The sequence below is a fragment of the Dipteris shenzhenensis genome, chromosome 5 (assembly GCF_047967505.1).
Source record: "Dipteris shenzhenensis isolate YYH24624 ecotype China chromosome 5, Dip_SZ_1.0, whole genome shotgun sequence".
NCBI lineage: Eukaryota > Viridiplantae > Streptophyta > Polypodiopsida > Gleicheniales > Dipteridaceae > Dipteris > Dipteris shenzhenensis.
The window spans coordinates 7,055,218-7,072,735 of NC_141600.1; the positions used below are offsets into that span (position 1 = coordinate 7,055,218).

Sequence of the window (17,518 nt, forward strand, 5' to 3'; positions counted from 1 at the left end):
TGCAAGCTCCCACAGTACATCTCCCCTTGGCTTCATAGCACGACATGTTAGGAAGCCACACACCAAAATAGGAAAACCAATACATCTTTTTAGGAGGACTATCCAAGGAAGAGGACCTTTATACTAAATGAAAACCAAACACTCAATACATATCATTTTAGGGGAACTACCCAGGGCAGAGAACCCCAAAATACATCAAGCTGTAGGAATAATAAAAATAGATCTCTTTGAGTAAGAGATGTCCTCCAAGAAGCTGGTGGCACATATGAGTGCCCATTCCTTCGTGTTGATGAAGATGTCGATGAAGCACTACACATGAATGCCCCAATAAAGATGTCGGTGAAGTCCATGGGGCAGCTACATGGAGCACTCACATGGTGACTCTCAAAATGCCGGTCGGAGAATAACCAGATGTCAGAAAGAAGCCTCAATTTGGGTTAATTTTGCTTGAGGTAGCAAAATCCCCAAATAAAAAATACAAATAAATGATGATTTTACATGGATTTTGGAATCCCCAAAAAGATTTACATAGAGAAGGCTTCAATTATGCCAAGGGAAGACAAGAAACAGAAAAGTCCCAAAATTTTAGAGAGCTAAGTCATCAAATTTCTGTCCTGAAGTAATCGATCACAAAGTATCGAGGAGATAGTGTGCAGCAAATAGGGATGACAACCTCGAAAAATAATCCTCCTCCAAGCAAATTGTGACGCAAATTGTAGGCACAAGATAGCAAGGATGAATCAAGTTGTTGCAAAAATCGTGGAGGTCATACTCCACCAAGGATGGCGATGGCTCCTCTAGAAGTGGTAGATAAAAGTAGAAGGGCAACAACTCCAAGAGAATGACGGGCAGAATACGGGCCCCAACTTGTGGGTAGCAGCTTCAAGAGAATGTCGGGCAGAAGGAGCAAATGGCGGGTTGGAGCAGAGGTCAACGATGAAGAGGATGGACAGCTCCACATTGAGCTGGCTGCGTCATGCTTGGGCTGTCAAATCATTGAGCTTCAGAACAAAATTCCCGCGTAGAACAAACTTCGTCACTTCTTGCAAGGGCTGTAACTTTTCACATAAAACTCGGATTGCAATGATGTAAAAACGAAATTTGTAGTACTCAATGTCCTCTACAACTTTGCTACAGGCACAAAGCTGTGATTCTGCTTCTAGATCCGGATAGTAGCGTCACATCGTCCGCAGGTCACATAAAGATATAGCTGAAGGAAGGAGAAGAGAGGTGGTAGATCATGGCGTGGAGAAGAGAGCTCAAGGAAGGAGAGAAGAGGGCAGCCTTCCAAGGAAGAGGAGGTAGAGTAGCTTCATTGGCCTCCCTCACCTCAACCTCTTGGAAGGGAAAGGGAAAGGGAAAGAGAGAGCAGGGCTAGGAACATGGCTCTAATACCACATGAAAGATCATAGTGGTAGGGAGAGAAGCAAGCTAACACCAGGAATGAAAAGGAAAGATAACAAGCATAATGGAAATGAAATGGAAAGGAAATGAAAGCAATGGACAAGTACTCACATGATACCAAACAGCTTGATGTTAACTGTTGTAATAGACAATAGACAAGTACAACACTATACAGTGTGACACTAGACTCTAGAAAGCCATAGTGTATATGGGATAACTCCCAATATGACACGTGGCATGTCTAGGACTCACTAGACTATAAAACACACCTAAAACACTAATTTTAGACTCACTTTGGTTTCATATTCCAACAAGCCCCTGGAGCTGAATCATACATGACCCTAATTTTATCCAAAAAAAACTAGGAAAATATACATTGTACACATTTACTTGAGAGAGAACTACAAAACTCTCAACTTCTAACTTTTATTAATTTTAAGTCATGAATCATGAATCATGATTCACGGAAGAGTCCAAGGACTGGATTTTGTCATCTGATACATAGTGATAGACACCAAAACATCATGATCAATCATCAAAGGTAGCGGGTAGTAGATATTAGAAAAGTGAAAGAAGCTTGTAGGCTGTAGGTACTACACCAAATAATCAAAGGCAAGCTGGAAACCATCATATAACAAACTGAAAAGGCTGCCAGCTTGCAGGGCTGCAACAGCCAGGAAACAAAACTGAAATGCATCAAAACTGATGAGGCTCATGCCTCAAGGTGCATCCTCATCCTATGCCTCATCCTCATCATCATCAGCATCAGCGCCCTCCTCCTCCTCCTCTCCTTCTCATCACTGTCAATCTCATCTGCCTCACCATGGGACTTCAAAATACTGGAGCTGCTTGAGGTTGCAACAACATTCATCCTTCCTGTAACAAGAGGGGCTGGTCCGGCTGGAATCTCCTCTTCTCCCTTTGTAGTCTCTTGCAAAGCAAGCAGCCTCTCATCATCCTTGTCCTTGTTGATCATTTCCAAGGTCACTTCTATCTTCTCAAATCCCCTTTCCTTGATTTTGGAGATCAGTCACAAATTAGTATGGATGTATACTAATTTTTTTGTATTCTTTGGAAGCAGCCTTTTCCTTCTTTTGGTATGTTTAAGAGAGAACGTGCTCCAGTTCCTTTCACAAGGAGAAGCATGTGTCCCCTCTGCGAGAGCACTCGAATAGCCAACTGCTGCAAATTTGGAGTGTGAGCCCCAAATGTCTCCCACCACTTCACCCCTTGGTGCATCCTCGTAACATCCTTCGCAATACCTTGAGCAAATGTGCCTGGCATGGACTTGAAAACATCAAACTCATCAAATAAGATGCTCTGCCTCTCAACATCATACTTCATGTACCACTCAATAACATCCATCCATCCATCATGCACCTCCTTATCACAATCTGGATTTTCCTCTCTCCAAATAGGATGGAGAACAAAAGCTGTTGCATGTAAAGGAGAGTGCATCATATCCCACCTATTAACACAGAAGGCTTTGACATCAGCTAACTTTGAGGTGTCTATGCCATCTATAGTATGTATCTTCTCCACCATTCGATCAGTGAGCTCTTATACAATTCCTATGGTAGCCCCTTCCCTATCAACCAAACAAAGGATCTTTAGAATAGCTGCACATATCCTCACGATGACTCTTGCTTCCTACCAGAATGAGGCACCCAATACAATGGAAGACACATGTTGTGCTTTCACAGTTCGTGATACTTTCTTCGTGCAGTACTCATCACTCACAACCATACGACGCAATCCATTGTAGACTCTGTCATCCAACAAGTTTGCTAACATAAGTAAACCGAGTCTGTGTAGATTTCACTAATTCCTTCTTGCTGAAAGTTCTATATAATGCTAATATGGTGTGCTTCCGAGTAACAAACGTCACAATCATGTTGGCATGTGCTAACACTGGATTCACCCAAGCAAGCTGCCCAATGTCCTTAAACAACGTTCAAGGCAATGACATGTGCATCTAGTATAGAATATATGGGGGCACTCGTCCTCTACCAATTCTCTTGCTCGCACACAGTTAGATGCATTATCCATGCAAACCTGCACAACATTATCTGGCCCAACATCAAGAATGGCATCTTTTAATATTTAAAAAATGTATTCCCCTGATTTATACTGCCCGCTAGTATTCACAAACTTCAAGAATTCTGAGCCAAAAATGCATGAGACCATGATATTAATGATAAGCCTACGCTGAGTGTCAGACCAAGCCATCACACACTATGTTGCATGCATACTTTTTCCATTGCTCTCGAAACAGCAGCAACTCTTGATCTATGCATACCACCTCATTTTTTAGCTCCGAAGTGCACAAGGCTTTATAAGATGGAGGCTTAAAGCTAGGCCCAACTTGGCCAATTGCACGGACCATTATGGACTCCTCACCTTCCAATGAGGAATGTGTCGCGGCATCTCCATCAGAAAGAGGCCCACATGTTGACCTGGTCATGAAAATGGATCAACTGGAAGAGTGGCCTGAAACTGTGTCCTCGAGTCACGTAATAGGCAGGGCAGAGGCACAGAAAGTGCTCCTCTATCTCCACTACTACTAATGTGCATAGCCTACAAATCTCCATTGGCTCTCTAGGTGTGCCCATGGCCCTCCTTGTCTCAATAGTTAATTGGTGAGACGAACCTTGTATCTGTCCTATAGCAATCCTTAGTGCGTGTGCAACCCGCCTGTCCTCTAGATACTGGGACTTGGATCAATCCATCCTCTAATATCCTCAGAAAGTGGTCCCGATAGAACTGGATCTTGGTGGGGAACTCTTGGTTCCCTCCCCAAGTCTGTGATGTGTAGAGCTGGAGTAAGTCCAACCGTATGATCTCATCTCGTGGGATTTGGATCGTTGAGGCATCTAGCTATACTAGAAGGGGAGGACGCGATCCATCTGATTTGGGGAGGGAACTAGGAGTTCCCTCCCCAAGTCTGTGATGTGTTGAGCTGGAGTAAGTCCAACCGTATGATCTCATCTCGTGGGATTTGGAGCGTTGGGGCATTTAAGCTGTACTGGAAGGGGAGGAGGTGATCCATCTTAATACCCTGACTGCAAATCCATTTGTAAATGCGTGCATACCAGGCTGTGCTGCTGATCCCACTCTACCGTCTGGATGACTCTAATGCCAATCTTGGTAGTCTCAATCTAGGCAAGGCCGATACCCTGTTTTGGTATGTCTATCTGAAAGATGGCATCAACCTATAGTGGTGTCATAGAGAACTCTGCCTATATGATCTGATGAGGGACTGAGGGCTTACTTGAAATCATCTTGGACCCCATTGTCACATGTAGTCTCTCAAATCTTTGCCACTCGGCTATCGAGAGGTCACCCCCCCATAAGGATGCTGCATACATGCCTTTTTTTTTTTCCCAAAAAAGAGACTTCTATTAAGTAAGAAAGAAACCCGCTAGAGCAAGCTCTGTGTGGAAATACACCATGCTAAGCATGTAATAAAAACACCTTAGAGGAATGAGGTAGAAAGAAACCAAGGCTGAGGCTGAAAATGCCATCTCAACCCTGTAGAAGTCTCAGCAAAGAAGGGAGAGTCTCTCCAATCTCTGAGAAAAGTAACTCTCCTGGAGGAGGAGGCTAGAGATGATCCTTGCATGGTCGCCCAAATGGCCATCAGAGTGTGTATTGTATCTGTCCAAGTAATGGCCAAGATCTGAGAAGGGTGAATTTGAGAACCCTCCAAAGCCTCAGTGCACCTGGCTCTCCAAATGTGCCATGCTGCAATGCTAGCTAGGATCTCCCATGGAGAGTTGACCGAGGAGTGAGCATACATGGCTATTGGTCTCACTAGTGTATCAAATAGACACCTCTTCATCGGGGGGTCTTGGAAGTGTGCTTGGAAGCACTGTACCTCTATGTGAGGTAGAGCAACCCTGCCCTCATGTGGGTCGCTCACAGGCTGCATGTGTCATCATGAAGACCGTCCTGCAATGACGACTCCAAGATAGGTGCATGACTGTACAATCTCCACTAGCTCTCCTCGGTATGTAAAGTTGTGTCGGTGAAGAGCATTGCTCCTAAAGTGTCGAAGATCATAACTGTGTTCTTGCCGAGATTGACCATCAGGTCACCCTCATTGCAAATCACCTCTAGGGCCTCTAAGTGTCGCCTGTAATCCTGCTGCAGAAGAAGAAATGAGGACTCTGTCATCTGTGTATAACAATATCGGTATCATCAGATCTGCAAGCATGGATCCCTCCCCTCCCAAGTGATCAATGAAAGTCGTGATCTCATCAATCTATAGCCCAAAGAGTGTCGGAGATAGCGGGCAGCCTTGCTTCACTCGGGTCATGAGAAAGAAAGAAAGAAAGAAATTTTATTAAAGGTCCACGGAAGGCCATACATGGCCTATGGGACATGGCCTATGAGAGAGAGAGAGAGAAAGAAAGAAAGAAAGTGTATTATTGTCCACTAAAGGCCAAAATGGGCCCATGGGACATCAAGAACTCTGCATACAAGATAGCACAAAAAAGCTCCTGTCTCTATTGCCAAGGTATGTGACCGTGTGCAGAATCTGGCAATATTCCTGCGATAGAGAAGAGGTATGGGGGTACTGATGTATGGCTGAGCAGGGACATCTGGTGTCATGAAAGATGACCAGCATAAAGGATTTATTTGATCTTGATAGTATTCTAGCTTGGTCCTCTTTTCTGCTGTCAACCATTGGGTTTGTAGAGTGCATAGTAGGGACAACTGGAATTCTTACATCTTGACCTTTTCAGGGGGCATAGTCAGGTATGATTCCACTTTCCATCTGCTGAAGCATTTCCTTATATCTATCCCCCATCCTGTGAAGATGATCTTGCTTTTATGATTCTTCTGAAGTTTCATACTAGCAGTCCATGCTCTATGTGGCAATCTTTCTTTTGGCATTTGTTGTACTTCCACTAGGTACTGCATCACTCTGATCAGTGCATGGAATTCAATTGGCCACCTGCCTGTTTCCAATAAGAGGACTGAATAAGGGGTAGTTGCCTTGACTCCTAGATGTCTTCGTAGGAAAGCTTTCTGCATTTTTTCAATCTCATTCCATGTGGAGAGAGAGAGAGAGAGAGAGAGAGAGAGAGAGAGAGGATTGATGTGTTTTATATGCATGGCAGCCTACAATGACTACAAGCAATCTTTGGAATTCCGGATTCTAAATGAAGAAAAAAGAAACATTGAGATAGAGGTAAGACTTGAGTTTTTTTTTTGGGTGTTGATATTTGAAGATGACAATGCTATGCAACTGTTATAAAGTAAGCTTCTTAGTTTAGGGCATCCGTATTCTGAACAGGTTTTAAGAGGAGGCCAAAGGTTGAAAATTTATATTTTCAATGTGGTTGTGGGGGATGTTGTGTCTTTGGGTATTGGTGACCAGGTAAGTGACTCCTACAAGTTTTATGTTGCGGAACTGACGACATGGTTGAAGGCATGCTCATTTGAGAGAGCCATAAATGAATGTTTCCTGCAGTGTGATCACATATGCGTATTAAAATGAGTACTTTCTCTTCCCCCCTAGCCCTTCCCCTTGGGTCTGCTTCCTCCATTATACGAAAAAAGAAATAAAAGGGAAAAACAATGGACATAATAGAGACAAAGATTTGTGTGCACATGCAAATATACAAGACACATGCACGCATGCATATAAACATATAGGCGCAAGCACATGCACACGTGTGCATGGGGCACACATGCACAGGCATGCACACAAACACAAAACACAGTTACACACATCTTTTATCAACACCGCTAGGCTAGGTTTCAAGAACATTTAAGACCTTCAGTGTTAATTACAATCGCAGTCTTTGAATGCAAGGCGTTCAGGTACCTGCAGATGGAATACTCATTTGGGGACACTCCATTCTTGTTGATGAATCTAGCATGACTGGTGAAAGCTCTACGGTATGGTCCCTTTGTGTTGACTGTTCTTTTGTTTTGTTATTTTTCCCAAATGAAAGACTTCTATTAAGTATGAAGACCCTCCCTGAGATACCTCAAGGGAGAAAAAACGTGCAGTACAATAAATGCACCCTAGATGGGTTAAAGTAAACTCCTAATCATCGCAATGAAGGAACCATGGTTGAGGTTGGAAGTGCCATCTCAACCTAGTAGGTGATTCAGAGAAAAACGGGGAGCCCCTCTATTCCCTGAAAAACACTGCCCTCCTAGAGGAGGCTGCTCACGAGGAACCCTGCATCCTCACCCATATGGCCATCAAGGTATGTACTGTGTCTGTCCAGATAGTGGCCAAGGTGTGAGCGGGAGCCGTCGACTGTTCTTTTGTTTTAAGTCATGTAGGCTTGAAAAGCTATCTTAATGTGTGTACCACTATTTGCACTTAATATACATAAATAAAGTGAAGATCATTCTTTCTTCCCGCCAATAGTAGTGTTTTTTAAAATCTTGTGAATTTTGTGCCAGGTTCTTATCTTTCTGTTAAAATAATCTTAATAGATTCCTGCACTTGTTGATTGCCTTGTGCCTGAGCTTGCTTTGCTTGTGCGGCATTGCCTCTTTCCTGTTTTGCAAGAAACACTCAGGGAGAGTAGTCATCAAATATTTATCCTTGCTAGGAGAGGAGCTCTGGAAGATCCTCCATAACTGAAGGAACTTAATGCAATAAACATTGGTTTGCTGCATACTTCTATGCCCAAAGGATAATGCAGTTGTCCCAAATCTATCATCTTAAACTCTTGCATAATGCTACCTTGAGTTGATCAATGAGAGTCCAATCACTGGTTGTAATGATATGATCATCTGCATATAGAATGACAAGAATGAAACTGTCCTTTTCCTTGTAAAACAAAGAGGTTAGGATCTGATTTGGCCTTTTTCATGTTAATATCTGAAAGAAGGTATTGATCTTGATATAGCCACGACCTGGGTGCCTGCTTAAGCTTGAGAAGCTTTTATTCTTATTCAAAAACCAAGTGTTTGTGCCATGTCAAGCTCCTCACCCAAGTCTCCATTTAAAAAGGCTGATTTGCATCCATTTTTTGTGCTATTATGGATAATAGTGTTTTCCCCCCCCTATAAAAAAGACTTCTATTAAGTATGAACAAAACCCGCCAGAGCAAACTGCATGAGAAAACACCCCTCAAAAGAAGGTAGAAAACAACCAAGGTTGAGGTTGAAAATGCCATCTCAATCACAATTTAACTCACCCTGGAGGGCTCGCCTTGATCCTCGGAGCTGCTGCTCTTCCCCGACCCTTGCTGCCCCCTCTCCCTCAGCCCGTCACCCTCCCTCTCCCTCCCCCTCAGCCCCTCCCTTCCTCTCCCTTCCCTCTCAAACTGCCCTCTCAGCCTGCCTCCCCCTCTCCCACGCTCCCTTTGCCCCTCCCCCTCCCCCCTCAGCCCGCACCTTCCATGCCCCCTCTCCCGTGCTCCCTATGTTTCCCTACCCCCCCCCCCCCTCCCCACCCCCTCCTATGCCCCTTTGCTCCTCCCCTTACCCCACTCCCTACGGCTCTCTACCCTGCCCCCTCCCCGCCTCTTCCTACGCCCCTGCTTGCCTCCCCCTACACCCCCTCTCTGGTCCCTTCCTTCAGCCTCTTTGTCAGCCCCTCCCCCTCCCTCTCTCTCAGCGCCCCCCCACCCCCTTTCCTCCTTCCTCCCTCTCTTTCTCACTCAACCCCTCCTCCCTTTGCTCTTCAGCCTTCTCACCTTGATTAGTGATGGATTTCCACTCAGCCAATCCTACTCCACTTCCACCTGCCACGAAAGTAGTTACATTTTCAAAAGACGAGCTGTAGTAGCTCAAAAAGGATGTAGAAAATATGAAAGCCTTTTTTGGTGAGCTGCTGAGCTCCCCGTCCTGCATCTCCCTGCTGCCCTCCGTCCTGCACCCCTCTCCCGTCCCTCCCAGCCCTTCCCTTCCCCTCCCTCCCTCTCTCCCTGCCAGCCCCTCCTCCCGGGCTGCTGCCCCCTCCTCCCGCTGCTGCCTCTCCCTCTCCCTCTCCCGCTCCCTTCCCTCCCTCTCCCTCTGCTGTCCCTCCTCGCTGCCTCTCCCGCTACCCTCCCTCCCTACCCCCGCTACCTCCCCCTCCCTACCTCCGCTACCTCTCCCTCCCTACCCCGCTCCCTCTCTCCCTACCCCGCTAGCTCCCCCTCCCTATTTCGCTACCTGTCCCTCCCTACCCCGCTCCCTCTCTCCCTATCCCGCTAGCTTCCCCTCCCTTCCCCGCTACCTCTCCCTCCCTACCCCGCTTTGTAAACCCTCTCTTGCTGCTCTCCCTGCCTCTCCCTACCCCCCTGCTGCCCTTCCCTCCTTACCCCCTGCTCCCCCTACCCCGCTCCCCCTACCCGCCTCTACCTCCTACCCCACTTCCCTCTCCCCTCCTCTCCCAACCCCCCCGCTGCCCTCTCCCCTCCTCTCCCTACCCCCCCGCTGCCCCTCCTTCCTCTCCCCCTTCTCCCTCTACGCCCCGCTCCTCCTACCCCGCCTCCCTTCCCCTCCCCTGCCCCTTCCTTCTGCCCCTGCCTCTGCATCACCACCTCCCTCCCTCCCCCTCCCCCCTCTTCAACCCTTGACGGAACAAGAGAGAGATTTTCTCTCTCTGGCAGTAGGTTGTCGGACAGACAGAGCATCCTCGTGTTTGTGTCGGTCCTTCCACCTTGATTAACGAATGGGTTCCCATTCAGGCAATCCTCGACCGCTTGCACCGGCTGCAAAAACAGTTACCTTTTCCAAAGACGAGCTTCAGCAGCCCAAGACAGATTGAGAGCAGGAGTATGCCACCTCACTCTTTGCTCGCACCCGCGGTTCCCACCCCTCTAAGCTACTGGCGAGGGATTGGATGCTTTCGGCTTTACCTGGAGACCTCGCAGGACACCTCACCGATATTCGCCTGCTCGAACGAGGGTTCTTCCAGGTGGTATTTGATTCTCCAAAGTCAGCAGGTTCATTACTCATGGCTAGTCCTTTGGCATTGAGCTCGAGGAGTATCTTTTTGACACCCTTCACTTTGGGTTTCAATTTGGATTACCTCACTTTTCATCAGGATCCCCGGCTTGAAGAGACATGGCGGTAGGAGAATGCCAAGCTAACTAGGAACGGAATGGAAATATGGAAAGCTTAATGGAAAGGCAAAAAGGAAAGAAAATGAAAGAACAAGTGCTAGGCAATGATAACCAAAATACTCACATGTAGATAGCTTGATGTTGACTGATGTCTTAGACAATAGACAAGTACAACACTATATAATGTAACACTAGACTCTAGAAAGCCATAGTGTATATGGGATAACTCCCAATATGACACGTGGCATGTCTAGGACTCACTAGACTATAAAACACACCTAGAACGCTCATTTTAGACTCACTTTGGCTTCATATTCCAACACCCCCCATGAAGGGAAGGTGAGAGACTACTGGAATGGAACCAAGAACAGAACATGACAATGACGGTCTAAGGTGAGGGACTATTGGAATGGAACCAAGAACAGAACATGACAATGACGGTCATCAAACTGTGCACCCTATGTAACTCAGAGGCTAAAGTATGAGCGTGTTCAGAGGTTGTGATCCAAAGCACTCTCATGGCTTGAGACTCAACATGCTCAGAGACTCACGTTATAGCATGGCTACATGACCAGCTCATAGGTCTAGGAATACACCAACATCCTAGAACTCGGCCATGCCTGATAACGAGACCTATGAAAGCCAATACATGGCTCCCACAGTACATCCCCCCTTGGCTTCATAATAGGACATGTTAGGAAGCCACACATGAAAATAGAAAAACCAATACATCTTTTTAGGAGGACTATCTAAGGGAGAGGACCTGTAGACTTAATGAAAACCAAACACTCAATATATATCATTTTAGGGAGACTACCCAGGGAAGAGGACCCCAAAATACATCAAGCGTGTAGTAATAAATAAAAATATCTCTTTGTGAAAGAGATGTCCTCCAAGTAGCTAATGCACATGTGTACACATTCCTGCGAGTCGATGAGGATGTCGATGAAGCGCTAGGCAAGAATGCGCCAAAATATGTGTCGGTGAAGTCCATGGGTAGCTACATGGAGAAATTACATGATGACTCTCAAAATGCAAGAAGGAGAGTCACCAATGTCGAAGTAGAGGTTGGAGGTGTCACGAGCACTTGAAGAGTCGGTCAAAAGTGGAGCTCGGGCACCAAGGACAATCGGGCGGTAATCAGAGAAGTCAGGAAGTATTTGGAGCTCACATCAAGCTCGGAGCAGCTCCAATAGAATGTCGGGCAAAAGGAGCAAATGGCGGACTGGAGCAGAGGTCAACGCTGAAGAGGATGGACAGCTCCACGTTGAGCTGGTTCCATCATGCTTGGGCTGTCAAATCATTGAGCTTGAGAACAAAATTTGCGTGCAGAAACAAATTTCGTCACTTCTTGCAATGGCTGTAACCTTTCACAGAAAACTCAGATTGCAATGATGTAAAAACGAAATTTGTAGTACTCAAGGTCCTCTACAACTTTGTTGCAGACTTAAAGCTGTGATTTTGCTTCTAGCTCCGGATAGAAGCGTCACATCTTCCGCAGGTCACAAAAAGATGTAGCTGAAGGAAGGAGAAGAGAGGTGGTAGATCATGGCATGGAGAAGAGATCTCAAGGAAGGAGAGAAGAGGGAAGCCTTTCAAAGAGGAGGAGGTAGAGTAGCTTCATTGGCTTTCCTCACCTCAACCTCTTGGAAGGGAGCATATGTATTTGCCTATGCTTATGCTTATGCATGAGCATATGCTCATATGCTCATGCATAAGCTTGTGCTTATGCTTTCTCTCTTTTTCTCTTATGCTCATATGCTCATGCATAAGCATAATCATATGCTTTCTTTCTTTTTCTCTTATGCTTATGCTCTTTTTCCCTCTTCCTTCTCTTATGCTTATGCTCTTTTCCCCTCTTCTTTTCCCCTCTTTCAATCTCTTTTCCCCTCTTCCTTCTCTTCTTTTCCCCTCTTCTTTTTCCCCTCTTTCAATCTCTTTTGCCCTCTTTCAAACCTATGCTTAAGAGCAGGGCTAGGAACATGGCTCTGATACCATATGAAGAGACATGGCGGTAGGAGAATGCCAAGCTAACTAGGAACGGAATTGAAATATGGAAAGCATAATGGAAAGGCAAAATGGAAAGAAAATGAAAGAACAAGTGCTAGGCAATGATAACCAAAATACTCACATGTAGATAGCTTGATGTTGACTGATGTCTTAGACAATAGACAAGTACAACACTATATAGTGTGACATGAGACTCTAGAAAGCCATAGTGTATATAAGATAACTCCCAATATGACACGTGGCATGTCTAGGACTCACTAGACTATAAAACACACCTAGAATACTCATTTTAGACTCACTTTGGCTTCATATTCCAACACGGCCTTCCTCAAGTCTACCATCAACTCTTACCGTCCATAGCACTACTTTTGGGTTGGTCACAGAGATCCCCCCCCTCCCTGGCATGCCCCCTTCAACGGCAGAGGCTGTCAGATCGGATGGGGTGCCATGAGTCAGGGTCATCGTCCGTGACCCTGATATTACAGATGATCACATTATGCTTCAACGACTAGATGGTTCCTTTTTTCGACAGAGAGTCGAGGTTGCTGGGAGACAGGATGAGTGCAGGACTTGCAGGACCCTTGGGCACTTCGCCAGGGATTGCCCAAGGAAGAAGAAAAGGCCTAAACAGTTTATTCCGCCTTCTTGTTCTACTTCTTCTACATGCACTACTAGAGCCCCCCCTTCTCGCCCAGGACCTTCGGGACCAGCCCCTAGACGTGGACCCTCTTCTTCAACGCGCACAATATGATCAGTACCCCATTGGATGCCTGTGAGGGTTGCTGACACTCCGCCACCTCTACGAAGCACCTCAGACCATTCTCAGTTATAGGCAGGTGATATTACTGCAGGCGTAGATGTGGTTGCCCCAGTCCCCCCACTTGCTCATCAGGAGGGCAACCCATTTCTTCAGGTCCTATCACTGATGTGCCTGATCAGCCCCCTTCCTCTACTAGTCACACTTCACCTCTTGATAGAGGTAAGGGGATTTTTTCTCCTTCTCTCTCGGGTGCAGAGATTCTTCGCTCTCCTATGCCAGTTCCCACCTATAGGAACTGTTTTGCAGTACTGGCAGATTTGACAGAGTTTGAGACAGAGTAGGAGTTTGTACCCTCTACCCTAGGGGAGCCAGTTATTGGGATTCTGTTGGACAGGGTTTCCATCTCTGCTGGAGTGGGTTTTCTTTCACCAGTTAATTTCCCTCCACTTGACAGGAGGACTCTTTCACAGGAGAGGATTTTCTCCACCACCAGGTCGGGTAGGACCTTTCACCCGGCCTCCTCCTCCCGTCGATGAGGATTGTTAGTCAGAACGTTCAGGGCCTCGGTGGTATAACTCATCGCCACCGTAGGCAACTGATTCGTAACCAACTCCATCCAAGTAATTCAGGTGGTCCCATTGATATCCTTATGCTCCAAGAGCATAAGCTGGATGGTAGAGATTGTGCCAAGTCAGGTAAGCTTCTTTCTGGCCATACTTTTTGGTCACCTGCCTTGGGCACTAGGGGAGATATGTGCATTTCTAGCTCTTCGATGCTCCCCTCGGTCATTGGACACGGAGTTATAGTCCCCTCTAGAGCACAATGGGTTATTTTGATGATTGGTGGGCGTAAGGTTGGCTTCCTTAACCTTTATGCACCCAACTGGAGAGGGGATCGTGTCCTCCTTTGGAAGGAGTTGCTCTCTTGGTCACATATTGCAGATTCTTGGATTATTGGGGGCGATTTCAACATGGTTGAAATGCCTTTAGACAAAAGAGGGGGTAGGGAAGGTGGCATTCACTCCCTGGAGAGAGCAGCATGGGATGCCTTCCTTTTGCAGTTCAGTGGCAGAGATATTTTGTATGACGATGCTTTTCACACTCAGCCACAGTCTCTTCTGTTTTCTTGGTCGAACAGAAGAGTAAGGATGCCTATCCATGCACGGATTGATAGATTTTATGTGGATGATTGGGCACTAGACAGAGGTGCGATAGTATGCATCAGCGCAGGTGTGTCCACTTCAGATCATTTTCTGGTTGTTTTGGTGGTTTTAGAGCCTCGGGCAAGAGGCCGCTCTGCCAGTATCAGGATTCCAGATGCCCTCTACGCAGAGGAAGGAATCACAGAGGCAGTGCTACGGATTTGGGATTCTCACCTGCAGGGTGGGCAGCCGTCCCCGTCAAATGTGGCTGCAGCCCTCACTAATATTAGCAGCTTTTATCATTCTGTTGCTAGTATTAGGAGAGATGAGATTCGCAGGAGAGAGATTGCCATTCAACAGCAGCTGGCAGCTCTTGAGAGAGAAGAGCAGAAATGGCCTACAGATGCTTGGATTCAGGAGCACCTTGCTACAGCAAGGGCTCATCAGTAGACACTTTTAGATCAAAGAGCAGAGTATGCCTTTCACGCGAGAGAGTCTTTCTCGACGTAGATCGGAGGTAGAGTCAACAAGCAGTTCTTCTCTGCTCTCGGCCCTAGACATAGTAGAGAGTGTTTCGCAACTTGTTGACTCAGACAGGATACTGTTTCGCAGCTTGTTGACTCAGACGGGATACTTTAGACGCATCCAGATGCCGTCATGCAGATTGCTTCAGATTACTATGCCTCCCTTCTAACTGTAGATCTTGATTCACAGGCCAGAGAAGATGCTAGACAAGTTATTTGGCAGCATATTCCTATGTTGGTGGATAGAGGTATGAGAGCCTCACTTGATGCACGCTTCACCAACATAGAGTTCAGGACCGCTCTTACTGCCCTTCATAAGGGTAGCTGTCCAGGTCAGATGGGCTTACACCTTTTTTTATTATTTTTTTGGGATCAGATTGGGGATTACATCACCTCAGCCCTGCAGTGCGTTTGGGACTCGGGTGAGATGCCGGACTCACTCTCGAAGGGTCTCGTTCATCTTATCCCAAAACGAGGTTGCAGAAATTTAGTGTCTCAGTGAGACCGATCACCTGACCGGGCACTTTGTATAAGATTGGAAAAAGCCATCAGCTTGCGATTGCAGACCATCCTGCCAGATCTTATACATGACACACAGACAGGCTTTGTCCATGGCATAAGCATTTTTTATAATATATTCTCATTTTGGGAGGCTTCTGAGTGGGCTATGCATGAGGGCCATAGACTGGCAATTCTACTCCTTGATTTCAAAAAAGCATATGACAGGCTAGATTGGGGTTTTCAAGAGGGAACCCTTCTTCGCGTTGGATTTTCAGATTTGTGGATTAGAGGAGTTTCTGCTCTTTACAGGTCAGCCCATAGCCAGGTATTCATTGGTGGAGTCAAGGTAGACAAGTTTCAGATATCCAGATCAGTCCGACAGGGATGCCCTCTAGCCCCCTTTCTATTCTTATTTGTGGCTGAAGCTATGAGCCTCTATATTAGAGCTCAAGCTGATATTTTTGGGCTGAGACTTCCGTTGAGACAGGAAGAGGAGTTGCTAGACAATGAGCTGGCAGATGACACAAGCTATTTTTTTGGATGCCACTCCACAGACACTCACCTCTTTCAGGACAGCCTTGGATTTATTTTGCATTGCAGCAGGGGCTCACATTAACTGGAACAAATCCAATGGTTTCTGGATTAGTGATGAGGATACTCCAGATTGGGATGCTGATATTGGATTCACTTGGATTCAGAGGGGTGTCTCCGTCAGGTATCTTGGATGCCAGGTTGGGGTGGGCATTTCTCTAGCACAACAGTTCGCTCCCGTGTTGGAGAGCATCAGGAGGAAACTCCTATTTTGGAGTTTGGCTAGACTTGACCTTGCATCCAGAGTGGTGGTTTTAAACCGGGTTTTGTTGGCTTGTTTGCTCTTGTTGGTGCCGATCTACAAGCAGTATCACTCAGCTTAAGAGACCTATCATGAATTTTTTGTAGAGTGGATTAGACGGCACTTCAGATGTGATAGCCAGGGTGGCTTGGGAGACTCTTATTCTAGCATGATGATAAGGGGGGGTGCGCCAAAGGAGAAAGAGGCGTGGAAGGGCGTGGGAGGATACCATGGGCTTGGTTGGGTAGAGAGGTAGGCAAGAGCGGCAATGGGGCAAGAAGGAAAGCCAAGCGAGCATCCAAAGAGGCGGCAAGCAAGAGTGGCGTGAGACAAGAAGAAAATCCAGTGTAGGGGAGGAGAGGATGGGAAAGTGGCGACGAGGCAATGGGCGGGAATTTCTTCAATAAGGGGGATGCAATAATTAATTTTAGCTTAAGATTTAGCTTGACGTGGAAATTTTGTGTTCATAGAGAGGTTTTTTTAGGGATAAATAATTCTCTTTCTCAAATTAATCGCTCCTCTCCTTCAAGAGAGAGTATTGCACATTATAAAGGGGAGCATAAACATAGACAATCCTATTTTTTGTAAGTACTTGTTTCAAGAGTAGTATTCTAGATCACGTTCGTCAGATTTTTTGGAGTTTTCGAAAGCTGCTGCTCCTCCCCGTGAGCTGCTGCCCCCCCCCCTCTCCCTCTCAGCCAGCCCCCTCTCCCTCTCAGCATTTTGCTATGCAGGATGTGACTGTTTTTGGAGCACACAGGGTCGGCAAGAAAAAGGAAGAGAAAGACTACCACCAGGCAATTGTATGCACGATGATGGATGCAAGGAAAAGAACAATTATATTAGATAACAGCAGGATATACCTACGAGGAACCTCTTACTTCATCACTGAAGATAGAACGCCCAAGCAACAAGCCGAAATATGCCAATCCTACGAAGCACGCAAGAAGAGACAAGAGGCAAAAGAGGACACCACCCTCTAGGGATACGCGGCTCATGGGACCCAAAAGGAAATCAAAGTAATGTTTTGGAATTGCAGAGGTTTCCCCTGGCAGAAGGGGGCAGGCCTTAATGATGTGCTTGAGGATGCAGATGTAGTCTTTCTTGCAGAGACATGGGAGAGGGATATGCACAGACTACCTCCAATCAATGGATACGTAACACATTCAATATGCCAAACACACACTGGTACAAGAGGGCAAGGAGGAGTTGCATGCCTATACAAAGAACACTTACGAGATAATATAAGCATATGCAAAGATGACCCTCATAAACGGTTCATCTGGATCATGGTGAAAGCAGAGCCCCTACCACTTT

The 17,518-nt window shown here is 46.3% G+C and overlaps 1 protein-coding gene across 5 annotated transcripts in view; it reads left to right on the forward strand.

Annotated features, from left to right (window-relative positions):
• The window catches only part of LOC147901563 (calcium-transporting ATPase 5, plasma membrane-type-like), a 399,091-nt gene that overhangs the window by 101,808 nt on the left and 279,765 nt on the right, over window positions 1–17,518 (forward strand). For 4 of the 5 annotated variants that reach the window (XM_087374321.1, XM_087374325.1, XM_087374322.1 and 1 more), the window contains 3 exons: window positions 6,531–6,601; window positions 6,707–6,790; window positions 7,237–7,314. In XM_087374321.1, the coding sequence (XP_087230447.1) occupies window positions 6,531–6,601; window positions 6,707–6,790; window positions 7,237–7,314 (233 nt within the window). The remainder of the gene's footprint in view (window positions 1–6,530; window positions 6,602–6,706; window positions 6,791–7,236; window positions 7,315–17,518) is intronic. The other variant, XM_087374323.1, reaches the window with a different exon arrangement.